The sequence below is a fragment of the Calcarisporiella thermophila genome (genome assembly GCF_041956535.1).
Source record: "Calcarisporiella thermophila strain CBS 279.70 unplaced genomic scaffold VTP21scaffold_5, whole genome shotgun sequence".
Lineage (NCBI taxonomy): Eukaryota > Fungi > Calcarisporiellomycota > Calcarisporiellomycetes > Calcarisporiellales > Calcarisporiellaceae > Calcarisporiella > Calcarisporiella thermophila.
In genome coordinates this window covers 1,285,719-1,311,311 of record NW_027192195.1, presented here as the reverse complement: position 1 = coordinate 1,311,311, position 25,593 = coordinate 1,285,719, and the positions used below count along the sequence as shown (strand labels likewise).

The following is a 25,593-nucleotide window of genomic DNA, read 5'->3' as shown; positions in this document are numbered from 1 at the left end:
ATATTCTACTCAAAATATTGTGCGCGTTAGAGGTTATCCTGCACTTGAAGATCATTCTATGGTATTATCAACTATTGTGTATGTCGTCCTGCTATATCATCTCCTTAGAAACTAGACGTCGGGAAGATTGAAATGACCTTGTGGCTTCGAATCATCGAACGAGGTCTCGAGCATTACGAAGATCTTCCACGGGCTTCCAGGTATTATCTTCGTCGGGCTATCCTCGCCTCTTGACTATGTATACCTTTTCTTTTCCTCACCCCGCGTGTCCGGATAATGTCTTCAACCTCGTATTCCAGAAATCCGGTGTTATGGCGAAACATGGGCGGAGGAGGGTATGACTCACGTGCACTAAATTCATTCGGGTGTCAATGAAGGGCTTCAACTTGAAAATATTTACCGTCGGATGCATGCGAAATGTATAAGGTAAATCGAGAGTATAGGCGGAAGAGCTGATCTTCCGGGTGATTGAAAAGGATCAATGTAGCGCGGTAGAAAGTTTCTAGTAGTCTTGTCAACGTCCACAGGTAGTTGAAGGTTCTCCGTAACCAGCATTAAAAACCTCCAACCCTGAACTCTACCGGACGATGGGAGCAATCATAAAAATCGGCTTGGCGTGTTTGGGCTTCAATTATAGCGTCTTGGGCCGTGCGCAATAGCGTTGACTGTTGGAGAAAATCTTCAACGGACTATACTCGTAATGGTTCGTCGTGTGATCTGAAAAGTGCTGAGGATATGTATGGGTGATATTATAAGGAAGGACAGTTGAATTTGGAAAGAAAAATAAAAAAAGGTTTATTCTAAAGACAAAAGGGGAAATTGACTAAAGAAAACAAAGGGAAAAGTGACATTGAGTGATTCCTAAAATAATTCTGACAAATGATCGTGTGCCTTAAATAATGTAAAAAGGACAAAAGTATAACTAAGCTAAAGTGGGTTTTCATGGATAAGTGCTTGTATTGCTCTTGGCGGATGGGTGTTGCTTGGTCTTTGATGAGACAAAGGTCTTGCTAAGCAAAGGTGCTAAAGACATTGAACTTGGCTAAGTTCATTTCCTTACAGGTATTCTAAGCCCAAAAAATAAGGCGATATTCCAGTCGTTGAGTGTACCGAGTAATTATGCAAACTCAATAATGGCAGGTATTGAACTCAAGCGTCATGTCGTGAACTTAGAAAATGTCGGAGCATTTCGATTAACGAACAGTTGACTCTTTCCGACTGTCCATCGGTTTGTGGGTGATGAGCGGTACTTAGCGATAGCTGTGTTCCTAGGGTAGAAAATAGTTCTTTCCAGAATGCAGACGTGAATTTTGAATCTCTATTTGACACGATGCACTTGGGTATCCCGTGCAGCGGAAATAACTTGCACAAATAGAGTTGAGCGAGTTGGGATGCTGAGATGGTTCCGTTGATTGCGAAGAAGTGCGCGCGTTTGGTCAACCGATCTACTACTACCCATATTGCATCGTGACCACCAGGTGTCTGCGGCAGTTTTGTAATGAAATCCATTGAGACTTCTTGCCATCTCTGCGTTGGTATAGGTAGCGAGGAGAGGAGCCCCGGGGTCCTCTGGTTGGTGGGTTTATTTCGCTGGCATGAAGTGCAACTGGATACATAGCGCCTTACGTCGATCGACATTTTATTCTAGTAGAATCGACTCTGAAGTAGTTCCAACGTCTTGATCCTACCGGGGTGTGCGGACATCGGAGTATCGTGCACTTCTTTAAGTAGTGAAAATCTGATATTCCCATGGTTGGGTATGCACAACTGGCTTAGCTGATCATCACTTGAACTCTATAGGAATAAAAGGCCATCCTCAGTGAAAAATGCATGAAGCTTGGATTTATCACAGGCGTCCTTGTCTTTGGTGTTTATCGAGAGGATAAGGATTATCTCAGAAAACTTCTCGTCATGACGGTAGCTAGCGCGTACTTAGTTGATTAAAGTTTGAGACTGCAACAGCGGAAACAGCATTCACTTCTGGTGATGGCTTCCGAGAGAGAGAATCAACATTGGCTCGATCAATCTGGACGGTAGTGAATAGACCACTGTAGGAGTCAGGCTTTTGGTCCTCTGTAATCCATGATCCATCGAAGAGCTATATGATCGGCTGAGTTGAAATTTGGAGCCATTAAGAAAAGCATGGAGCTTTGTGAGGGACCATACTACGGCTAAGCATTCCAATTCCGTCGCTGAGTAGTTCTGTTCGGCGGGTTTGAGCTGGCGGGAAAGATAACAGATAGCTCTTTCGACTAACTCCCCACTCTCGGCATCCTCCTGTTCTTACGCGAAAATAATATCAAGTCCAATTGTACTTGTATCGGTGTATATGCAAAACGGTCAAGAAAAATCTGGGTGCGTGAGGATCGGTGCCGAGCAGAGCTTCTCCTTAAGCAATTTAAACGCGGATTCCTGTTCATCACCCCATCGAAATATTGTACTTTTTCTTAGGTTAAAGGCTTCGTTAGTGGCTTGGTTATGATTGTGTAAACTTTGACGAATATGCGGTAGTGTACTACTAAGCCCAAGAATCGTTGCAATTTTTTACCGGTACTTGGCCTTACCCACTGAGCTACTGCGCGCGTTTTGACTTCCAAGGTTGCTATCCCGAGTCCTGAAACAGAATACTAAAGTACTGTCAGCTTCGGGAAGAAGAGATAAGACTTCTTCAGTGAGAAGGTGAGGCCGCCGCTAATGACGAGTGAGAGAATGGTGAAGCAATGAGAGAGGTATTCCTCAAAGATCTTGCTTGAAATGATAAGATCGCCGCTGTAAACAACTTCCATCTCCCACTTTTGTTTTCCTAGGAGACAATCCATTAGTCGTTGGAAAATTGAGGGCCTGTATTTTGCCTCAAACGGCATTCGCGAGTATTAATGTAGGCCCAGATAAGTTCGAAATGCTGCTTTTGCATGATCGTCTTCAGAGGAGAGAGGAATTTGGTGGAATCCTTTGTTAGCGTCGAAGGAAGTGAGCCATGACTTGCCTGAAAGGTGAGAGAGGAGATCGCCTATCCGCGGTAAGGGGTATCGATCTGCGACCGTAACCGCATTCAAACATCGGAAATCTATGCAGAAGCGTATTCCACCATCCGTTTTGGGAACAAGGATTACCGGAGCAGCCCATGGAGAGTTAGACTCCTCGACGATCCCTTGCGCCATAAGTTCTTGGACCTCCTTCTCAATCGCTTCACGCTCTCGTGGTGACACTCGATATGGTGGTAGAGAAACTGGTTTGGCGTTCCCCGTGTTAATGTCCAACGGCAAGAGGTTAGTGTTTCCAAGACGACCATCCAACGAGAAAGCCTTATGGTGTTTCCAGAGCTTTTCCTTTACTGCTTCTAGTTGTTCTAGGGTCAGCTCGGGATTCAAATGGGCTGCAGAAAAGGCTTCGATGAAGTGACTATGAAATTCTTCTTCCGTGGTATCAGTATTTTCTGTCCTTTGAACGGGAACTACGACGTACGTGGAGGACGAAAACGGATGTGCCAAAGCAACGAGTTCTCCAGGCATAAGCGTAATTGGTGCACTGCTGGCGTTAGTAACCGGAATATGTACATGTTTATTCCCGGCCTTAACTATGGTTCTCGCAGCTTGTACAGCAATTCTCCCCCTCTCAGACACACCGGTTCTAGAAGTGTATCAAAGACTGATTGCTGGTAGGTTAATCGCACCGAAATTAGAGCTTGGTATCCTGGGCGAATGACTTGGCAATGAGATACTACTGCCCTGAATACATTCGGAGCATGTTGCTTCTCCTCATTTCGAAGGCGGAATGTTAGTCCAGGATTTGACAGGAAAGATCGGAGGCTCATATAGCACCTTTGCTGCATAAGGCGCCATTGTATCCGTGCCGATAATTATACCCGGAGGGACATTTTTTACGACGAGGAAGTCCAGGCAGAATTGTAGTTTGTCCCCGTTCGTTGCATACAGGATAACAGAGATTTGCTGAACCAACTGGAGTTTCGACGGAGCTAAATCCCTGCAATGCCAGCACTGGAGTAGGGTTAGGTAGCCGAAAGCGGAATGATCTTGCGGCTGAGTGTTTGTTGTTTGGCCTGGCGCGGAACGAAAATTGCGGAAACCATTGTGATTTCGGCTGCCCAGGCTTGAAAATTTTTAGCTTGGTGGTTTCTCTTATCATTGTGGCCCTGGTTTTCGGGACACTGTCTCTTCCAATGGTTCCTTTTACAGTTCGGGCAACGCGAGGGAGCCGGTCGACCATTTTTGCTGTCGTTAGTTACCTCTCAAGGTCTGTTGTTCCTGCAGATTTTTAGTTGCTCTTTCTCAAGGAAACATCCCTGTCGTATTTTTCGGGGAAGTTCGTCATCGGCCATTTTGAGGATTTTGAGCAAGTCGGGTGGCGTTGGATCGTGGAGAGGCATCAGTTGAATTCCAACGCGTCTGGCAAGTCTTTGGTTAATACCAGCTAATATCTCGCCTATTTGCGTGCAGTTGTAGACGTTTTGACCGTAGCATCGGGCGATCAGTTCACGCTTATGGTAATATGAGTCTTCAATATCCTCGTCCGATTTGAAGACTCGTTGGGAAAGCTCTATTCGAGCAGAGCACTCGGGAAAAGCGCTCCGGAATTGTGCTTTGAACAGGTTTTGGACTTCTTCTCACGATTGACAATGAGGAAGCTGCATATATCCGTCTACATCATACCATTGTTCAGCACGTCCCTCGAGGAGGCTCGGTAGTATGAATTTCACATAGTTGAAATCAAGATTATGAGTTTGGGTGATCTTGGCCACCCTGCGTAAGTCCTGGAGATTTAGGACGGGTCATTCTACTCTAGTGGGTGCTTGACCGTGATTCGGGAACGATGAAGGAGATTAAGTTGGAGGCGGATGTATAGATATATATATAAAAGAAAACGATTACTTTCCATGATCCTAGTCGGTCCAGCTACACTAGAAGTGAACGTCATTTCCACTGTTACAATTTTCCAAGAGTTCATCAGTAAACTACGTACTGGATGTAGCAGAGATCGAAGGATAGACAAAGATTTTTATGAAAATAGATGATCGGTAAGGAACAATGAAATACATGTAAGGTGAATGGGCTTATATGTAAATAAGAAATCGAAAATGACTCAATATATTTTTTTTTCCTAAAATCGGACAATGTATTTTCCTATAACAAAACAAACAACAAAAAACTAACAAAGGTTAGGTTAACCTAGGGTAAATGATATCAATTCTTTTTCCCATAATGAGATAGGTGGCGTGAGCCGTCGTGTTAGAGCTTCATGCTTCAAAATATTGGGCAACTATAGTAAGAATTCGTAATCTGAGGTCTTATTGAACCTTTTAATTTTCGTTGCACATTCGATCTACATGCCAGTCCTCCAATGCAATACCTTTAAAAACGGGTAAATCGGAAGTTTCGAGGCGCCGAGACTAGTCAATAGGCTCAGAGGTTACAGCTTGAGTCGCGTTGTTCGATGTATTTCGGAAATGCTATTACTCTGACCGCTGTTGACAGAAATTGGGCTGGTAAATCCTGGAGAAGCTGGCTGGTTTGATGGCTGTGATTTCTCCAAGAATCTGCCAAACATGAGAAACATCTGCTCCATTATCGCGGACTGTTTTTGAATCCTATCAGCGAGTGCTTGAGGGGTAGCTCCCTCTATGGAAGAGGTTGAAGTAACAATTGCCACTGGGGGCGGTGGAGCTGTGCGACTACTAGAGGATTCTGCAGCGTTATTAGAGTCGCTGTGTAGGACGCAAGGGTTTGAAGGTTTCATTTCAAGCTTGCGGTGCGATACTGAATACGTTAACAGTATTATGGTAAATTATGTGGAGTAGCTGCCGTATCACGCTTAATGTATACCAGTTGGTTGACCCGTTGGCTTGATCCATTAGTTTATATACTCGGACGAAAGCACCAATATAGCAGTTTTGGGACTGATAGAGACACGAATTCTTGTAGAATTCAAGAAAGAGGTGAGGAGCAATAAACAAGTCAGTTTGAATTTAAATAAGATCTCGAAAATATCGGACTGGATCATTAATATCCTTATAAATAGGTTCGTATTCAATAAGTATATAAATGGAAGCTCAATTTTGTATAAAATGCTAACCTCCATAATGAAATTTTATTCTTAAGCAATAATTCGACACTATTTCCCTTGTGCTCTCTAACGGAATAACATTTGCAAACAAATTATGAAAAAGTTGAAGAGCATAATAAAGAAGTTTTTCTCAATTCCACTGGCTCTTGATTTCATCACTGTTATTGTTTATCTGTGGGATGTTTTATCATTTACAATAAATCAAAGTTGGATCACTTGTCTACTAAAATATCTCTGCTGAGATGTAGAACATTTTGGCGTGGCATATAGATTTTCTCATTTCATAATTTACCAAAAATCTAGCATAGATTTAATATTTTACGGAAGGATGTCTGTATAAAATTATATTTTGTATGAAATAGAAACGGTGCAAGTGTGCTTTTATAGCATGTATTGTCATGACTTATAAATCTGAGGCAATTGAACAATACTTTCCAAATTTGTGATAATCAACACAGTTAATGAATTACTTTTCTTATGATACTTTTATCCTATTTTTCAGCAAGCGTTTCTGAGTATTTATTTTACCCCAGTTTCATATTGGACTTGTAGGTGAATCTAACTTATAAAATAATCTAAAAGCCAACATAACTTTTGGGGCTTGAGAAACACTGTTATAAAGAACGCAACTTTGATAATATAAAATATATGACAATTTAAAATGAGCGGCTTCCAAGTAATGGCACGATAAAAAATCATCCAATAGATAATTTAGTCTAAAGCTTGATTGTTTATTTAGATTTTTCGGTTACGCAAGTGCTAAAACTTTAAGCCAAGTTTTAACTTTTTTTTTTGTATTTAAACAACGTATTTATTAACAATATATATTTGCGTCCATTGATATATTTTTTTCTTACTATGTATAGATCGGAGCAACAGAAACCAAGGTCTAGTTATAATTACCAAGGCCTAAAGGCCCAAACTGGTCAAACATGGGGTCGAGACCGAGGTAACTTATCAACTTAATTTTTTCAGGTTGACCACTTTGATTGATTGCAATTTTTTTTCAATATGATTTTATTTTTCTATTTCGACTTAGATGTCACAATACTTACTATTATCGCTTGCTTATTTCTTTTGATTTTTTGCCCAATGTTGGTCGTCTATGTCTGGTCCTCTTGCACCTACTATCATTGCAGTCTAGTAGGTCCTATATTTGAATTGGTTAGTCTACCTTGGACAAAAATGGCGTTGAGGCAATTTTTCACTTCCCGTTTACCTCAATTCAATTGGACTGCAACACTGATCCATATATCATGGATAATTTTCCAAGGGATTTTGTACGCTTTTGTGCCGGCCAATATTGGATACGGACAGAGAACTCCTGCCGGATATCTTTTATCATATAAGGTATTTTTATATATTCTTCAAATTTCTTGCATAATTTATATTTCATAAATTTGGCTTATATATATCGTAGCTTAATGGTTTCCGAATCTGGGTTTTCTGCAATATACTTTTCATTGTTGGTTCTATGATGCTTGGATGGTTTCCAGCTTCCATAATACATGACTATTGGGGCGGTATACTTTTATCTACCATTATGTACGGGTATTTCCTTAGTGCCTTTGCCTATGTGAAGGCCCACTTGTTCCCTTCTCATCCCGAAGATCGTAATTATTTGATATTTTAAAAATATTTTCCTTTTTTTAAAGTCTTCATTTTTATAGGGAAATTCTCCGGCTCTGTGATATATGATTTCATGATGGGAATTGAGTTCAATCCACGCTTCGGCAAACTATGGGATTTCAAATTGTTTCATAATGGGCGCCCAGGGTTTGTTGCATGGTCACTTATCAATATGAGTTTTGCTGCCGCACAATATAAAAAATTTGGTTATGTTTCCAACTCAATGGTTGCGGTTATATTTTTGCATGCCCTATACACGTTTGATTTTTTTTACTTTGAGGACTGGTACCTTCGAACTATCGGTATATCGACATATGTGTCTTCTGATTTCAATATTCAACCATTAACTGCCCTTATTTATTTTTCAGATATTGCTCATGATCACTTTGGCTTCTATTTGGCATGGGGTACATCGGTCTGGTTCCCATTCATGTATCCACTTCAGTCGCATTATCTCTCTCGTAACCCGATTCAACTCTCACCCCTATACTTTTGGACTGTAATTATTCTGGGTGTAATTGGATATCTCATTTTTCGTGGTGCGAATAATCAAAAAGACATCGTGAGGCGCAGTGATGGAACATGCCTCGTTTGGGGTCGCAAACCAAAGATAATTAGACCTGAATATGTAACCAGCGACGGAAAAAAGCACAAGAGTATTCTGTTAGCTTCTGGGTATTGGGGTATTGAGATTTTTGAAATGTGAGAAATTTGTTGGAAAATATCTTTAATTTTGCCTTTGTAATTCTAGGAGTTGCTCGCCATTTCAACTATTTCGGCGATCTTCTCCTTTCGTTAGCAATGTGTCTCGCCTGCGGGTTTGACAATATTCTAGCATACTTTTATATTATATACATGACAGTTCTGCTTTTGCATCGCACGAAACGGGACGATACGCGATGTCGTGGCAAATACGGAAAATTTTGGGAAGAATACTGTAAGTTAGTTCCATATAAACTTATACCGGTAAGCGATACACTTTTCCAGAATTAAAAAATTTTTTATCTAACACAATTACTATAAACCAAACAGTACATTTACTGAATTAACAATTACAACAGTTATTGAATCGGCTAAATAAATTAAATTTCCAGAAAATTTTGCGAAAAATTGTTATTATTATTTTTATCTAAATATTGTACAAACAACGCCCGTTTTAAAAAAAAATATTGTATTGAAAAATTTGTATCCATTAATTGGGCATATAACTGATTATATCTATTATGAAAGATTTGCTTGATCCATACGAAATGTGTGCCTAACCTTAAAAATTTTATCCCCTGACCGTGAACATTGGAGAAATCAGCATTGTATATAAGATAAATGAATGCTATGTGAAGAGGGATCAAGGCTTGTTTGTGTTACAATGTTCATAATATTGCTTGACCAGAGGGGGCTATATTTTCGCTTCGCCTGGTCGGGTAAGAAAATAAAGAGGTACGGACCTTCCTTCTATAGCAACCATAAATTGCATTAGTTTCCTCTACTTAGAACTAGATCTAGAATACTTGTTCTATAGTATAACATTCTCTCGAACGACCAAGGCAAGGTAAGTGTCCCAATTTGCCACCTGTACATTCTCATTAATTCCCATACGTGGAACTCCTTGACCCTACCTACTCGGTTGTGATGCAACACTATACCCTGCTACGGCAGAGTCTTGAGATATATTCCACCGAAGAGCTGCAGTTGATGGTTGACTGATTTATTATATGATATTCTACTAGCAACTGTCCTGTACGTGACCGAGGAAAAACATGAGTCCTAAATGCTGATCGTAGCAAGGCTGCAGAGAGACCCTTCTACCCTCCAAATTATCCACCGTCTTTTTTCGCTTTTAGCGTTATAATAGTTTTCAAACTCTCTTAACGAACCGCTCGACTAGAAAAGCATTATGCACAAGAAACTTCTGCCGCGCAGTCGAAACACTCAGAGCCGACAATCTCATCATCTTTCGAGACCCCAATGTGGTGTTATAGGCAGTAAGATGGCATTTCAATATCTTCGACCTTGGGAAAAGCTGCGATGAATGCAAGCGGCCCTTCAATAGGGCTCATGAGTTCCCTGTTCATCAACATCAACGTGAGCGAGGTGGATTGAAGCCAACGCTGAATAGGCCCGAGCCAACCGAATAATGGCCACTATACCGTCCTGGATTCACTTCTGAACCGTGGTCAATACGAAAGATTTGCCAGTTGCATATACTCACTTATCCTGCAACTCGAAGATTAACAGAAGAAATTGTTCGAAAAATTTTCCAAACTTCTAAGTGACCATAAACAAGAATGCTGGATCCATCCAAGAAAACCTGTAATGTGGCTGAGCAAATTTAATCAGTTACTCTTTCATCACCTCAAAACAAGCCTAATTCGCTTGCTCCACCTCTAATATTACTCGCCTTCACCTCTCATTCGATAGCAACCACTTGCTCTCTCCCTCAGCATAATCAAAATTTTACTCCTTCAACGACATTAACACCCTAAACTCCATCGACAACTCTCAATTCTCCTATAATCCCAATAGAATACATCCCTTCACTGCCAATTTCGATCCACGCCCCCTCAATTTCCCAATCCGCCCATATTAAGAGTCCTTAACTCGTAGACAAGGTTAGTTTCATGAAATCGAACTCTTCCTAAAATCCATTAATGCCCGAAATTTCATCCTTTTTCCCCCTTTCCTCCTTACTGTGCCTTTGATAATAGCATACATTTTTCAACTTGTTATAATACTAATAGAAATTTGCCGAAACCGCAAAGCTAGGCTTAGTTTATTCAACGTATTGGTTCATAATCGCCAAGCACGGATTATAGACAAATCCTACTCATGTACTTGCAAGCATGAAATATGGTATGAAAAGTTATAATAAATAAATAATATATTTGAAATATACCGGTGCAGAGGAATGACTATCTAAAATTTTGATGTGAAATTTAAACGAATTTCCATCTATTTATCATATTCTAAAAACGACGTTGATATCGAATTGTCGCATCCTCTTCAGGAATCACAAACATAGTTCCACTCCTTGGTTGCGGAACTCCTTTCTCCGTTATATTAAAATCGAATTCACGCACCATTGTAGCAACGATCGATTTAATCTGAAGAAAAGCGAAAGTTTCACCGATGCATCGATGCCTACCAGCTCCAAAAGGAATCCATGGACTGCGTGCACTGGCAAGCGATACATTTCCAAATCCGAAGTCCACTTCACCCGCTTTTTCACCTATCCCATTACCCAATTCATTTGAGGATGCATAAATGGATTCTTCCCAGCGAGAAGGGTTGTACTCAAGTGCATTATGATATAGTTTCTCATCAAGATGTGTAACAAGTGGAGCAGCTACTACATAGTGGCCGGCTGGGATAACGTAATCAGTATTTGGAATTGGAACGTCATTAATTGCTTTACGCAATACAGTGACTAGTGGGGGGCGTATTCGTAGTGCTTCACGAATACAGTTATCGAGATACTGCAGTTTTTTTAGGCTATCATAAGTCAATGGTGGTAAACTTTCTCCAAGTTCGCGCTTCTGTTCTGCGAGAATTTTTTCACTAAAATGTAGCAAAAAAAAAAATTAATTGAACAATGAAGTCTATATATATTTTATAGTTATTCATGAAAACGAACATGATATGAGGATGTTGTGCTAAGAGTACTATAGTCCAAGCAGCAGTCGAAGCGCTGGTGTGCTGACCGGCCATAAGCACAGTTAAAAGAAGATGCGCAAGTTCAACATCATTAAGCTTTCGTCCATTCTTATAAGTTGCCGACATTAAGGTCTGTAATAAATCTTGATTATCATCCTATTTTGAAACCCATGTTAACCAAGTGAAAAATAAGTTATCGGATAATATTTATGCACAATATTGTCAGATTTTCGTCGATGATTGACAATGGACAGACATATATCTCGCATTTTGGCTCGAGCGTTGTTACGTTTGATATTACTGGGCAAGGGGAAGTTAGTGAAAACTATATTCAAAGGAGTAACGGCACCTCCTAGATCATTCAAAACTAGTGCAACTATATTCGAAAATTTTGGTTAATTGAGAATACTTAATGCTTTGTCATAATAACGCTTTGTAACAAAAGTTTGGTCAAAAAATAAATACCTTTCTCGTCCATGTGCGCGCGGAATTCAGCACCGAGAAGCGTGCTTGACGCTGTTAGCGTGATTAGCTCGGCCATACTTTGCAATACATATATATCGCCCTTGTTCTTGTTCCAATGTTTACTGTTTGTTTGAAGTGGCAATCAATCATAAAATATTTTGGCTCTTATAAATTTTTAGTCCAATTTACGTTATGTACTGTTTCGTTTCCTCCTCGAAAATAGGAACATACTTCTTCAAATTTTCAATCGTCAAGATGCTACGAACCATTCTGGCAGTATAATTAGAAATATCAATTGGTTAGCAATATGGTAATATATAATAATTAGAATAAAATTACTAAAACCTTTTTTGCTCAAGCAGTACGCTATTTGGCACATCATATACAACACCTTCCCCAAACACTGGTACAGTCAGAGGACGATAGGCCTCCTCAGCGTTTAAATCGGTATTTTTAGCATTGAATAAAAAATTATTTCCCTCTGTTCCAAGAACTACTGTGACATTTTGACCAAAAGCTGTGAAAGAGAAAATATCACCGTACTATTAAACGCAGTGTATAATAAGTATAAGAATTTGCTTTTTATTGCATAATTTTGTCCTAACGGCACAAACCTTGCTACGGCACTTAACAAGAAACTGCAACGGGCGAGAATAAAACTCCATCATACTTCCAATAAATGGAATAGCACTTGAGACTACAGGGGGGAGAGATTTGCTTTTTCCGGATTTCTATATGAGATCGTTAACTCAATAAAACCAAATACAAAACAAAGTAATTGAATAGGTCGTTTATCTACCTTAAGAACAAATCTTGAAACAAAAATCGCAATAACAAAACTTGAAGCTGTAATAGTCGCTAGCACATATCTGCAGTCAGTAGCTGTGATAATGTTCGAAAACATGTTTCTTAAAATTTAACCGGTAATAATGCAATATAGCAGCTTAAAGGAAAAGGTGAGCAACAAGAGAAATTGAGCAGATATTTATAAAGAAATGGTTGAAGCGGGAAAATATTTTGTAAAAAGAAATAGATATACAAAGTATGCCTTCAAAAAAATAAACTGAATGAGGATCAGTGCTCTGATTGAGTTTCAAGTAACTTTCAGCCAAGAGGGCTTAGTGAATTCAACTACTATGGAGTTTGCCGTATAAGCAAAAGGATGATATCATGTTAGCCAGCACACGTTTTTATAAGGTATACATTGATTTGCCTTACATAGAAAAATAGGACCAGGCTAATGGTTTTAGTCAAGAGCATGTGTAACAATACATATTTTAACCTTGACTTAACTATAACTCTATTATATTGCCACTCCCTCTGCCAATACTTTAGTCGTACTACGATTTTTCTTTTTTTAGATTTTCCTTTTTTATTTATTCGATTCCTCACCTCTACACTGCATTGATAAAGCCTCCAACAATCGCTACTGTCACATATCGGGAATTTCCGAATCTCATGTAATTTTAATCAAACCTTCCCTATATTATTAATCAATTGATATACTGTAGAAAGCTGGTTAACATAGTAGATAAAATATCCGATCATATTAGTAACAAATCATGCACCCATTTCTCTCGTTCTGCATTATGCCTTTTGAGTACGAAATGGATAAAGCGATTCGGAGAAACAATCCGAGCAAAGCAAGTACCTACTGTAATTGCACTAAAACTATTTTAAACATAGCACGATTTTAATATTTACTTCTAACTCACGCTAAAGTCGAAGGAATATGATTTAACCTTTACTTAGCAAATTTTTGATTATTTTAAAGGTTTTCTCACTATATTGTCTTTATTTCGACTTAGGGATGCCAAAAATTTTGACAAAACCAAATAGGGTTTTCATTGGATCAATTAACCGACAATCAGAGTCTGTATTGCGAATATTAAGCTTCTGTTGAGTGAGATTTTGGTTGTTCCACAAAACTATTGAGATGGCTTATTAGGACTGGTTAGTAATATTTTCCCGTAGTTTCCATTTTTATTTAAACCCCTATCCATTGATTAGAAGAAACGTTAAGAGCAAGTCAAAGATTGGCAATATTTATATCATAAACTGGTTTAATTTTTTTTTGCTAATATCTTCATTTTCCCTAGATATACAAAGATGGATAATGCAACTGTGAATCCGCTTGAAGTCTTTGAACTTCAACAAGAATATATAGCACCGATTTTCCCACCCATACCCATTGTTCTCACTCACGGGAGAGGTTGCTACGTTTATGATGCCGAAAACAATAAATACCTGGATTTTATGTCAGGAATTGCGGTAAATGCTCTAGGTCATGCAGACAAAGAGATCTCGCAAATTATCTCTGACCAAGCGGGTAAATTAATACACACTTCAACTTTCTACATTAATGAGTGGGCGGGACGACTCGCTAAATCGCTTATTTCAGCTACCAATCAACACATTACTGAAACCTCTACCGCTATTAAGGACGATTTACGCAGGCCTAGTAAGGTTATATTCGTAAACTCTGGATCTGAAGCTAATGAAGCTGCCCTGAAAATGGCGCGTAAATTTGCCAAGCACATAACCAATTCCTCAGATCCTTCTAGAGCAGAGAATAAATACAAAGTGGTGTCATTTCAAGATGGTTACCATGGAAGTACGATGGGGGCATTGTCGATGAGTGCACTCGAAATACGGATGTTACGTGATCCATTCCGCCCTATGCTCTCAGGCAGTGTACAATTACAATTCAATAACGTAGAAAAAGCTGTTGAAACTATCGATGAGAATACCTGTGCTGTAATAGTAGAGCCTATTCAAGGTGGTGGTGGTATACATATTGCGACATATGAATTTCTGAAGGCACTTAGAAAGCGATGCGATGAAGTAAATGCAATCCTTATATATGATGAAGTCCAGGTAAATTTAAATAGTTTTCAATTTCCCAAGATTTGTTCTAATATTCAATATCTGCCTTTCCAGTGCGGTCTTGGTAGGAGTGGAAAATTATGGGCTCATATGCATTACGGTGCTGATTGTGCACCGGATATTATTACTGTTGCAAAGGCTCTAGGCAATGGTTTGCCCATTGGTGCAGTGATTCTATCCGAACGTGTTGCTAAGATTGTGTCTATGGGTATTGAATTAAAAATTGGCATAAATATTGTATTTTTATTAAATATAAAATCTTGTACTAGGCGATCACGGTTCAACTTTCGGCGGCAATCCCCTGTCATGTCGTGTAGGACACTATGTGTTCAACCGACTCAGTGAGCATAATTTTCTCCAGAAAGTTCAAGATGTGGGAAATCATCTTTTGATGAGCTTGCAGGATGTGTGCAAACCTTTTTATGGCACTTTAGTTGAAGAAGTACGTGGCCGAGGCATGATGATCGCCATACAGTTTTGTGACCAACCCAATCAATCTTTTTCCACTTCGGAAGCCTTTCTTCAATTAGCTCTTCAGAGATTTTTGCTTGTTATCCCTGGAGCTGCTAATACAATCACTATCCTGCCACCACTAATTCTAACGAAAGAGCAAGCTGATAGCGCTATCGCCACAATTGAGGAATGCCTTAAAGTCATGGCTAATAGCTCAATTAACTGAGCTAATAATATTTTATTTGCGATTTTTTATAACAAGTGAATCAATACATCCATTTGTGAAAAATTTCAAGGACTCTTGGATAACAATAAAAATTTCTGAGTCTAAGTTATACCTCTATGTAGCATTTCTTTTTGGTAGGTTTAATAAACTTAGCAGTTTGGTAATGAACCAAATACAAAAAATGGAATTTAAAAATCAAAGAAAATGATCTGACGATCTACAGCATTGCTGAATAATAAAAGATAATCTTCACAAAGATACCCATGGTTATCATGTGCTGATTTGCATATTTGAATCCTTTAGTTATACTCGCTCTTTTGTATGTATATACTGTAACACTTTACACTTGAAGATTGCTCTATGGTTTTTATTAGCTATAATCCACTAAGAAAAAAATTGCTATGCTGAAGAGGAGGCGAGTATGTCTTATGAATACTAGACTCTCCATCTTGTTCAATCATTCAATCATTCGATATGAATAGCTGTTTTGGATGATCAAATCTAAACATCTTTACCCACTAGATCTTTGGCCGGTGTAATTTTATTTCCATCATAAATATCAGGAAGATCTCATGTTGGTATCAGTGTACCAGGAGGAGGATTGGTACAAGGATAATTTACATATGGTCTGAGGGGTTTCGAAAAGCGTAGCTCGAAGCGTTTTTTTGGCGTAGAAGCAGTGGATAAGTGTGGGGAGTGGTATAAAAAGGAGAAATTTATGCGGCGGTTAATGCTAATTTTTATACATTTCTCTCGACAGGGTGGACTAGAAAGTAGTATATACAGTATATAATTTAAGTCTAGAAATCTTTCATGATCATTTAGCTCTATATTTTATGGGATTCAACTTAGATCCGGTGGATTATATATTTATGTGTTTAAATTGGTTCTATTTAACTACACATTTGAGACTTACTATTTTTACTCATTATTGGGTGCTTTAAGTTACGGCCGAATTTGCATTTTTGACGTATCGATCTTTGGTAGATTTTGGGCAATCTGGCCAGAGTTCATGTACTATATATCAGTTTTGGGCTTAACTTAAAAATTTTTTTTTTATTTTCGAAAAATCTCTAAAGCGCATACTGCCATTTTTACCAATGAGAGCTTTTTGCAGAGTATAGAGTAAATGATTTAATCTTCAAAATTATATTTTATATTTTAATACAATTTATATCATTTTAGTAAATGCCAGGTATTAACTTGTATGGCACTAATTTACGATAACGGTCCCAATCTTTCTTATATTTTAGTTGGCATTTATGTTCGTCCCTCTCGTTCCGGTAGAGAAGTAGCAGACCAAAATAGATCGCATAGAAGTAGGGGATCGTTGCATCAAAACCAGTGCATAGGCACCATGCCAGACCAACCAGCCAATCGGTGGTATAGTTAATATGTCGAGCCACGCCCCACCACCCACTTATTAGTAATTTGCTTCCGGCTTCGGTTTCAATAAATTTTAAATCTGTTAATAGAAGTAAGCTATCAGTCATCATCCAATATAGTTATGAATAGTCTGCTCTAGAGATTTACGCTTTAAAGCAGGGTTATCAGGGTTAGCACGGAAGGCGTTTTTTTCCGTGTTAGATAGGCGGAACACGGCATATGAAGCGAAAAACAAGATTGAAATGAGAGACAATGCCAATGGACTGAGTTGAATTGGGTGGAAAGCAAGGTATCGTGCCTGAAGAGAATACGTGAAGGGGACCCAACACAAATCTCCAAATGACAGCATCCATCCAAAGCCTTCGGATGTAATGTCATTGGACATTAATAGTGCTTCCTGAAATATTGGATGATATTTAAGCCAGAGGTCAAATCCCAAATCACATTAGATGCCTCACTGACCTCATTAACGAGAACGTCAACCACGTATATTGCTTCGAAAAGAACTACAGCTAACATCGAGTGTGTAATTTGGCCTTGTAGCTGAAACTGCTTGGCCGCCGTGCATAAATTCAACACCACCCAACCAATCATACCAGGGCGAAGCTCACAGAAAAACTTGAGGTCGAAAGATCCAATGCGAGGGTTGAGTGGACGTCCGATAAAAAACTTATTTAACGATATAAGTTAATGGTTGCTTATGCCAAAATATTGATTATTAAATACATACGTCATAGAGAGGGGATCCTGTATTTCCGATTAAATTAAATAATGTTCCCGGGCGGAATGAATATAAATAGAGGAATACTGCTTGCACATTTGAAAGAAGGTACGCAGCGGTAGCAAACTGAATAAAATGATCGTATACATATATAAAGGGATAGATGCCCCAAATAAAATAAGTCGCAGCTGCCGTCATCATAGTGATAATAAACGCGCTAAGCCCTATTTAAATAGCATACATTGAAGTTAGAGCTTAAATATCATTAACAAAGTGGACGCACCGTTAATAGGATAAATCAATTTGGACCCATCGCGTAATAATGGTCCATGACCAGTCTTCCCAGGAGCAATATAATAGAGAATAGCCTGAAAGGAGACCCATAGCAGATACAAGATTGTCACATTCCAATCGAAAATATTTCGCCATTGAAAATTATGCCAGGCTTGACGCAATGAGGAAGGATCAATGGAGCAACCTTGTTTTTCGTTGCATGTCAAGAACAGAAAATAGACGATTGAAGAGCTACTCAGCATTACAAGAATGGTCCCGAGAGGACCACCAAATTCGTAATGCTGTGTTTTGGGATTCAGATCACGAGAGGACATTTATAATAATATTCAATGGTTGGTAATTAGACATTGGAAGAATTTTGCATCTGAACATCTCGAGAAGCTTATATAGTTTTTCAAAAAATATATGGAGTAGTACTTTAAAGTTTTTGATGAATTGATTTGAAAACTTTAAATACCACTCAAAGCTAATTGGAAGGATTTATGATCGTATGAGAAATTTGCACTCTTTATGACTACTTCCAAAGCCTTCTCCAGTTGTATATAATACTCAAGTAGAGAGAAAGCAACCCCTACTTGTATTTTCTCTTTTTCCATAAATAGTTTAAAACTACCTCAAATAATATGTCGCTAACTAATGTCTCCCATCCCTACTACCCTCGCGATCTTGATCTGCCTCATTATGTTGCATCCACAATGCCATTGGAAAAAATCCTAGCAATATTCTTTGGCATGGTTGCGCTTGTGACTCTTGCTGCAAATGCAGCCATCGGTACGAGGAAGAACATCTCTCACATGGAGAAATTCACCTTTATATGGTTTATCATCAGTGGCACCATTCATATTGTAATGGAGGGCTATTTTAGCTGGAATCATTCCAACATTGCTGGGAACCAGTTCGTGATCGCACAGTTATGGAAAGAATATGCCAAAAGTGATTCACGATACCTATCTAGCGACATGTTTATAGTAGTGATGGAGTTTATTACGGCTGTAAGTCTGTCCTTTAATACCCTTATCCTGATTAATATCTTAATTAAAGACATTTGTTCCAACTAGCATTTTGATGGGCCAGCGTGTTATCTGGCTGCCTATGCTCTTTACAAGAACCTTCCATACCATCATATTGTCCAACTCGTAGTTTCAGTATGTCATATTTACGGAGATGTACTTTACTACGCTACTTCAATCTTGGAAGGATCACCTCACTGTACACCTCATCCTTATTACTTCTATTTTTACTTTATATTCCTTAACTCTTTTTGGATCGTTATTCCCCTTGTTTTGGCCATACAATCTTGTTGTAAGCTTCATGAAGCGATGAGTTTCTTCCTAAAGACTCAGCATCACCAAAAGTCTAAATGAGCCATTGGGCAGTGTAGAGTGCCTCCCGTAGTTGAGCCCATGTTTTTTATTATTCATTTTTTTTGTATTGTATCTCCCAATAAATCTACAATGAGTAGCGCTACATTCAGCAAATATCTCCATCCATGTCTGGTCCAACTACCTGCATGAACTCGCAAGATTCCTTTTTCTTGGGATCAATGCATTATATTCAGTTGATAATTCAGGCTCCGACAATTTAATAACATGTACTTTATAAAAACAATATTTCAGTATTATGCATAAACATATCGATCCTGTATAGCATATTATACATTCTCTGGAGGAGTATCTATTATTTGGCGAACATTAATGATTCTACTTCTCCTGTTCTTCTTTGCGAAATACTCCAGAGTGTCTGGGTTGGATCGGATTACGGCCTTGCTAGATATTGGTTTGCTGTTGCATTCAACTCACTCTGCACGAGTTAAATAGGATTCAAATCAGGAGAACGAGATACCAATTCTAGCAGGGAGTTCGACTGGCTTTTGAGCCATGTAACTGGACTTCGCGCGATGAGATTTATTTACCTATCGTTCTGGAAAAGCACCTCGCCCGTGCCCAAAGCATATTAACTGAGCCGTCTCACTAAATAATCGCCTAATATTTTCTGCTACAAACTTGAACCATATCTCTCCAGGATCCAATGTGCATAGTCATTTCGCTTGGGAATGATGCACCCTCGAAATATAAGAGAAGGGTCAGCGCCTTTGCGATTTTCTTAAAGCGATGTACTATTCTATCCACGTGTTGTATCTTCAACTCTGCGCCATTCTCTCCGAACTAAGTCACAAAGCGCTTGAGGCATTGCAAGCGGTGCAGATAAGAACCAAACGTAAGCATTTCAACGCGGAATGGAGCAAGGCGGGATAATTTCGCGGAGTAGAGGTTTCATGCGGAGTCTGAAATCCCACAATTAATTTGCCCCCAAGAAGGGGGATGTTAATATGAGGCGATTTGGAAATAGGGAGGCGGGGGTTGAATTGGCGGAGAGGGGGGTGCTCACTAGCGGTAAGCTTGAGTTTCGGGAGGCTCCGAGGGTTGCAAACTTTCTGAATTGCGCAAAGCTTCGGATCTTGGAAATCTTTTTTCCCAAAATGTTAGCGAGGTTGTTAGGGCCCCGAGTCCCGAAAAAACCTTAGTAGGAAATAAGGTTGCATCTCTCTGTATGTTTGCCCAAATCTTTTCAAGCATAAGCGTGACTTAAGCTTAGCCTGGATTCATGCTCAGGCCACACGTCACCGTAGTCACTCTAACGGGCGAATTTTCTTCCGTCAATCATTCTTGCAACCTCGCAGTTTGACTTCCTCGTTGCTTCTAGGAGGTGTCGGTTGGTTCGGGCGCAGATTCAACTGCATTTGCCTCGCTCTTACCGAAAGACAAGGGGGCGCCGTTGGATCTCACTAGCAATCTCGGTTCGGTCAGTGGCTGGAGCTGGGGGAATGTCAGAGCTAGCCAAGTGCGCATCGAGCGTGCGCGCATGAAGCGTGGCAGGAGGGTGGAGAGATTGGGGGATTCGTTGGACACCGTTTTATTCGCTTTTGCCATTGACTTCACAATCCTTGCATTTTCCTGAATAGAATACCCAGGAAGTGCGCCATGACATATCGATGGGTAGATTCTTTGCAACTCTTATTTCACGAAAGTAGGAATTTCCGTGAACATCGGCATTCATGTCAAGAGAATCGAGCACTCCTGCCCATAGTATAGTTGAGATCAACTCGTTTAGGACGGAACGTCGACATCAGAACAATCTGGAATTCAGTTTCAGAAATTAACAAGCTGGATATCCTAATGGATATAAAGAAGTAATCAAGGTGATTATGATATTTAATATTTAACCCTAACTAGTGACAAGAATAATCACCAGTAAGCGAGCCAAACACCTGCAAAAGATGCAACTCGGCCACTCCTGAGACAACAACCCACATCTACTTCGACTCCATGGCAATTGTATAGCTATGGCATAGGGTAGACTCTATCGTTTCGAAGATAGAGGGAAAACAAATGCATCAATAGTCGAGAGAGAAGACTATTTGAACCGACCTAAGAGTACACTGTCACAAAGCGGAATCTGCCATGATTGCGCACCACATAACCTTTTGAATCAGACATCTTTCAAGATTGAAAATCGTGTGGAACAATGTCACCCCGAGCTCAATCTCAAATGAGAAACAATTTGGTCACGAGATTCAAAGGACTATGAGATCCAAGCTGTAGACGGCGATCCAGCAAGACAAAGAGGCTCCTTTCAGAGAGGTATGGGTAAAACTTAGGTAACAAGTGATACAATAATCGACACTCGACTATAGTTTACTGTATGCCAGAATAGAAATATTAATACGGCGTTTAAAAAAAATGTTAGGCTGCGCGGCCGGATTCTGGATACATGAAATGGCGATGCACTTTTCCCAATGCGAATTCGTGGGATTGGACGTGAGCCAGAGGTACCTGCCTCTGACGGCCGCAAGCACGATGTCAATATCAAGGGCAAAAGCAAGGGAGGGAAGACGGTGCCGCTTGTTCCTCCCAACGTGCAATAGGTCGCCACTAATGCTCTCAACCAGCTTCCATTCGCTGATGACACCTTCGTCATTTGTCTATCAGCGGGGAATGGGCCTGGACTACAACACCACACAGCAGACTTGTGTCATGCACAAGCTCCAGCGTGTTACCAAGACGGGTGACTATGTTGAGCTGGTAGAGGCAGATAAGGAGCTGAGGAGAGCAAGGAATGTCATCACCCCCCCCCCACCCCCCGTGCTCATTGCGTTGAAATCGCGCTATTTCGACCTCGGCATCGAGAGAAGGTCCGGGTATATCCTCTAGGAGAGCCTCGAAACTATCCCCACCGCGCATCGGAGTGTCCCGATTGACTGCTGGGGCGACCGCATCGCACCGTGGCAATTGGCGTGATGGCTGCAATTTTGGGGGGCGCTAGTTAAATTCGTGAAAGTGCTGGGCACATTCCTGGATTTAACCGCCGTCAAAAGCAGGCTGAGCGCGGGCAAATGAGTCTTGCCATACTTCGAGTACTACTTTACCGTCGGAAGGAAGTTCGACAGCACCCAAGGAGGGGAAACGGACCGAGAATCCTTAGTCACCGCGCACACCTTCCTAATAGAAAAGGAGGACGAATCCTCCAAATCGGATCAATTCTTTTAATTTCATTCTCTTTTTTCGCTCTTTACATGCCCATGTTACAGTAATACCTGCACTCTCCCCTCTCCTCCCCCATCCCTCTCCTTAACTTTTACTCGATATTAGGTAGTTAGATATTATGTCATATTTAAAAGACTAGACTCCGTGCAAATAATAGATTCTTTTCCTACTCTTCTATTCAATAGGGGGAGGAGATCTGTGTTGATGTAGCGAAGAGTTGCGACGCGAGAATTATCTTAATTGCTCGTTTCAGTGTTTTGGTTCTAATTTTGATCCCTTGTAGGGGGGGTAAGGGAGTATTTTTTTTCTACGAGGTTTGAACGTTGTTAATTACATCGTTGATTATTTTTTCATCCGTTTTTCCTGCAATGATAATATATTCAAACCTTCCAAATGAAAACCCTTGGATCATTGCCCATCAATGGTTAGCGCTGTACTTAAAATTTATATATGAATATTGACCAAGCGGTTCGTCGTCACGGTAATGTCTCAATATTTCCAAGCCTAACTGCCGAAGAGCTCGTCGAATAATTGGAGATGATCCAGTCGAATGTAATCTAATTGATCTAAGACGCGAAAAAACGACAGAAAATCTACTCCGACCAACATCGATCCGAGATTGAGTATCAAGTACACGACCCAGTGTTAATTTTTGAACCATCTTATTCCCGAAGCTTTTTGGAATGCGCTGTCGAAAATATTTTCGTCGCGATTCGCCGGCCTTTGGAATATTCCAGAACGAGACGAAACAGTCGTGTATAAACTAGATCTCAAACGAACATCCTAGTGCACCCCAGGTTCATCTGTCCTCAAAAGACACAAAAAACCACAGATTATCTTCATATACCACCTCCACCACTACCCATAATCTTCGATGACAAAAATGTAGTAGAAAACAGCTTCGATGACCGAAGACAATGTAATTGTGAAGTGTATTAGTTAAATGGGCAGGTCACTATCTCCACGAAAGTAGCTAGGAATCTTTGAAGAGCTTGGTCAGTGCTCGATAAATTATCGAGGAGAACGAGATATACAAGGAATTGAAGGAAACTAAAATGCGGGAGAGAGAAAAAGCACCGCAATTGGTTAATTGCAAAGGTAGAAGGTCAAGGACTTCCTCTTTATTCTGATACTATTGCTTTTATATTTTAAATATTTTGACTATATTTCATATAAAGTTTATTAAGAAATTTCAATTTCTACATTGGGTATCATTCTAATTCATCTATTCGCCTCCCTTGAGAATTAATATAAATTATTATATGAATTTCGGTGCTTGGAGTTTATTCTACCCACCTCAATAGGGATTACTTCTTCTGGAAAGCGTCCTTAATAATTTCCCTTTAGGTATCGTCCCAAAGGTTCTCACCATCGGTGGTATCTGTTCCTTCGGAGTTCAAATCGTGCTTTTTTGACATGGAAAAATAATAAAATATCAAAGAAGTACAAATTTCAAGTATAAACTGGTTAGAATCTTCAAATTCCTGTTTTTAGAAGTAATTATAAACTGTAATAAACAAAACAAAAAATTATTTAAAGATAGCGTCAGCTATTCTTGTTCCATAGCTTTGAAAAGTCCTACGAATCCGTGTTGTATTTGGAGTTGTGGTGAGTGAGCATTCAGCATCGTTTCCCTTGGGCTCTCCCCAAAGGGAATTAGCCCTCACAGGTTCGGCTAATGCCCTTTGGGAATTATGCCCCAAGGTTCTCGCTCTGAAAGATGTTTCGTCGTAAGGTTGTCCATACGGGAAAAATAACCATTCCAACCCTGTAATTGAAGAGTTCGGATGTTGTCATTGAGGTCCAGTTAGCTGCTTTGAGTATAGTTTCCAGCGACGTGCCTTGTACTAAGGAGTAGGATGATGAGATGCTAATGGTTGAGTGGGCTGTTGCTAGGATACCACTTTCGGAAAGCATATCTGTGATCCATTTGCCACCATATCTCAGTTGCAAGGGTTGGGACTTTGCGTGCTGTGATGAAGAAAGTGGGAAACTTATCATATCCGGGTGATCTCTCTCTGGTGCGAGATATATAGAGGTGCAATGCTGTCACAGGACATAGTTCTGCGTCTTTTAGGAGTGCTTGTAGTCTTATGGGATTTTCCATTCCTTCCTTGGGCATTATGGTGGTAATTTGCATTGTGGTTGATGTGCCATCGTCCGTGGTGGTGAATTGGACTCTGTCCAGTGGTTTACTCGCAAGGTCAGATCTTGATCGCCAGATAGTTGTTATTGCCAGTAGAAGAGCTATTTTTGTCCTAGGCGTTCTAATGGAGTCTCTCCGCTAGTTGGAATCATCACTAGTTTCTCTATTACCCTCTGGACGTTCTAATACTGTTGTTTTCTCCCTGATCGTGGCGATACTTCTCTTGTCCCCTTTGATTATCGTCTTGACTATTGCTTGGTCCGCCATAGGCGCTATTTCTGGGTGGAGTATCTGCCACGTTTTCGATATCGCTGTTCGGTAGACTTGGAGCGACGTATACTTATACTTCTCACTCATTTTTGCAAGGAACATTGTGACCGTGGGCAAGTCGTACTCTCACGGATCCATATAGTTCGGTTTGCACCATGATGTGAATTTTTCCACGCTGAAATGTAATGCTTCCCAGTGGTTGCCCTTTCTTCTTTGGAGATGAGATTAATCGTTTTCTCCGAAACTCCCTGTGTTTCGAGCGCATGCCTGATAACATCCAAGCGATTATCTGTGTCGGGTGTCTTGGGAGCGCTTTTAGAGAGTTCAGGTGTTGTAGGTCGAGGATCACCGGTTGTTTGATTGTCAGACTTAGGGCTTGTGCTATCCATGGTTGTGTCGTCCAGATGGAGGTTATCATCACTATCTCTTCCAGTTCTCATAGTGAAATCTCTCTGAGAATTCTGGGTAGTAGAATCCATGGTGGGCTGGCGTAGGCTTCTCTGGTCGGCCATATTTGTGAGAGGGCGTTGATTGCTTCTGTGTCTGGATCTGGCCCCATGCTAAAGAATCGTGGGCGTCTCGTGTTGTTGCCTGATGCAAGGAGATCTATTGCCCTCTCTCTCCAGCTCTTGTTGATGAGCCTCCATATTTCTTCCGGTAGTTGTCACTCATGGTGGGATATCTTTCGACGACTCTCTGTGTCTGCTTCTCCGTTTTGTATGGGAGATGTTCTGCTATTATCTGGATGTTGTATCTTAAGCAGATTTCCTATATCTCCGTGGCTATGTCTAGAAAAAAGTACACTCGCCGTGTCCCCTAGGTTTTGGATGTAGGCCACAGC

The 25,593-nt window shown here is 40.2% G+C and overlaps 13 protein-coding genes across 13 annotated transcripts; 5 read left to right on the top strand and 8 right to left on the bottom strand.

The window, feature by feature from the left end:
• Positions 1–1,149: 1,149 nt before the first annotated feature.
• VTP21DRAFT_9640 (uncharacterized protein) lies at positions 1,150–1,638 on the bottom strand (the record flags this gene model as incomplete). The annotated part of the gene is made up of 1 exon (XM_069400619.1): positions 1,150–1,638. The coding sequence occupies one exon, from the start codon at positions 1,636–1,638 to the stop codon at positions 1,150–1,152; it is 489 nt and encodes a 162-aa protein (XP_069254527.1).
• A 1,235-nt stretch (positions 1,639–2,873) lies between these two features.
• VTP21DRAFT_9639 (uncharacterized protein) lies at positions 2,874–3,512 on the bottom strand (the record flags this gene model as incomplete). Its single annotated transcript, XM_069400617.1, has 1 exon — positions 2,874–3,512. The coding sequence occupies one exon, from the start codon at positions 3,510–3,512 to the stop codon at positions 2,874–2,876; it is 639 nt and encodes a 212-aa protein (XP_069254526.1).
• A 298-nt stretch (positions 3,513–3,810) lies between these two features.
• Positions 3,811–4,227, bottom strand: VTP21DRAFT_9638 (uncharacterized protein; the record flags this gene model as incomplete). The annotated part of the gene is made up of 1 exon (XM_069400616.1): positions 3,811–4,227. One exon carries the CDS (start codon positions 4,225–4,227, stop codon positions 3,811–3,813), a length of 417 nt encoding a protein of 138 aa, XP_069254525.1.
• A 22-nt stretch (positions 4,228–4,249) lies between these two features.
• Positions 4,250–4,965, bottom strand: VTP21DRAFT_9637 (uncharacterized protein; the record flags this gene model as incomplete). Its single annotated transcript, XM_069400615.1, has 2 exons — positions 4,250–4,557; positions 4,890–4,965. 2 exons carry the CDS (start codon positions 4,963–4,965, stop codon positions 4,250–4,252), a joined length of 384 nt encoding a protein of 127 aa, XP_069254524.1.
• Positions 4,966–5,427: 462 nt separating this feature from the next.
• VTP21DRAFT_9636 (uncharacterized protein) lies at positions 5,428–5,754 on the bottom strand (the record flags this gene model as incomplete). Its single annotated transcript, XM_069400614.1, has 1 exon — positions 5,428–5,754. One exon carries the CDS (start codon positions 5,752–5,754, stop codon positions 5,428–5,430), a length of 327 nt encoding a protein of 108 aa, XP_069254523.1.
• A 1,185-nt stretch (positions 5,755–6,939) lies between these two features.
• VTP21DRAFT_9635 (uncharacterized protein) lies at positions 6,940–8,754 on the top strand (the record flags this gene model as incomplete). The annotated part of the gene is made up of 7 exons (XM_069400613.1): positions 6,940–7,030; positions 7,121–7,431; positions 7,502–7,694; positions 7,752–8,012; positions 8,079–8,393; positions 8,462–8,676; positions 8,743–8,754. The coding sequence occupies 7 exons, from the start codon at positions 6,940–6,942 to the stop codon at positions 8,752–8,754; spliced, it is 1,398 nt and encodes a 465-aa protein (XP_069254522.1).
• Positions 8,755–10,673: 1,919 nt separating this feature from the next.
• Positions 10,674–12,730, bottom strand: VTP21DRAFT_9634 (uncharacterized protein; the record flags this gene model as incomplete). Its single annotated transcript, XM_069400612.1, has 8 exons — positions 10,674–11,265; positions 11,342–11,517; positions 11,577–11,737; positions 11,827–11,948; positions 12,016–12,096; positions 12,172–12,368; positions 12,441–12,557; positions 12,626–12,730. 8 exons carry the CDS (start codon positions 12,728–12,730, stop codon positions 10,674–10,676), a joined length of 1,551 nt encoding a protein of 516 aa, XP_069254521.1.
• Positions 12,731–13,935: 1,205 nt separating this feature from the next.
• Positions 13,936–15,391, top strand: VTP21DRAFT_9633 (uncharacterized protein; the record flags this gene model as incomplete). Its single annotated transcript, XM_069400611.1, has 3 exons — positions 13,936–14,703; positions 14,767–14,920; positions 14,982–15,391. The coding sequence occupies 3 exons, from the start codon at positions 13,936–13,938 to the stop codon at positions 15,389–15,391; spliced, it is 1,332 nt and encodes a 443-aa protein (XP_069254520.1).
• Positions 15,392–16,572: 1,181 nt separating this feature from the next.
• Positions 16,573–18,106, bottom strand: VTP21DRAFT_9632 (uncharacterized protein; the record flags this gene model as incomplete). The annotated part of the gene is made up of 5 exons (XM_069400610.1): positions 16,573–16,856; positions 16,925–17,174; positions 17,240–17,446; positions 17,508–17,722; positions 17,782–18,106. 5 exons carry the CDS (start codon positions 18,104–18,106, stop codon positions 16,573–16,575), a joined length of 1,281 nt encoding a protein of 426 aa, XP_069254519.1.
• A 309-nt stretch (positions 18,107–18,415) lies between these two features.
• Positions 18,416–19,156, top strand: VTP21DRAFT_9631 (uncharacterized protein; the record flags this gene model as incomplete). The annotated part of the gene is made up of 2 exons (XM_069400609.1): positions 18,416–18,784; positions 18,851–19,156. The coding sequence occupies 2 exons, from the start codon at positions 18,416–18,418 to the stop codon at positions 19,154–19,156; spliced, it is 675 nt and encodes a 224-aa protein (XP_069254518.1).
• A 747-nt stretch (positions 19,157–19,903) lies between these two features.
• VTP21DRAFT_9630 (uncharacterized protein) lies at positions 19,904–20,750 on the top strand (the record flags this gene model as incomplete). Its single annotated transcript, XM_069400608.1, has 2 exons — positions 19,904–20,038; positions 20,496–20,750. 2 exons carry the CDS (start codon positions 19,904–19,906, stop codon positions 20,748–20,750), a joined length of 390 nt encoding a protein of 129 aa, XP_069254517.1.
• Positions 20,751–21,532: 782 nt separating this feature from the next.
• VTP21DRAFT_9629 (uncharacterized protein) lies at positions 21,533–22,003 on the top strand (the record flags this gene model as incomplete). Its single annotated transcript, XM_069400606.1, has 1 exon — positions 21,533–22,003. One exon carries the CDS (start codon positions 21,533–21,535, stop codon positions 22,001–22,003), a length of 471 nt encoding a protein of 156 aa, XP_069254516.1.
• Positions 22,004–24,206: 2,203 nt separating this feature from the next.
• Positions 24,207–25,264, bottom strand: VTP21DRAFT_9628 (uncharacterized protein; the record flags this gene model as incomplete). The annotated part of the gene is made up of 3 exons (XM_069400605.1): positions 24,207–24,516; positions 24,653–24,793; positions 24,861–25,264. The coding sequence occupies 3 exons, from the start codon at positions 25,262–25,264 to the stop codon at positions 24,207–24,209; spliced, it is 855 nt and encodes a 284-aa protein (XP_069254515.1).
• Between the last annotated feature and the right edge of the window lie 329 nt (positions 25,265–25,593).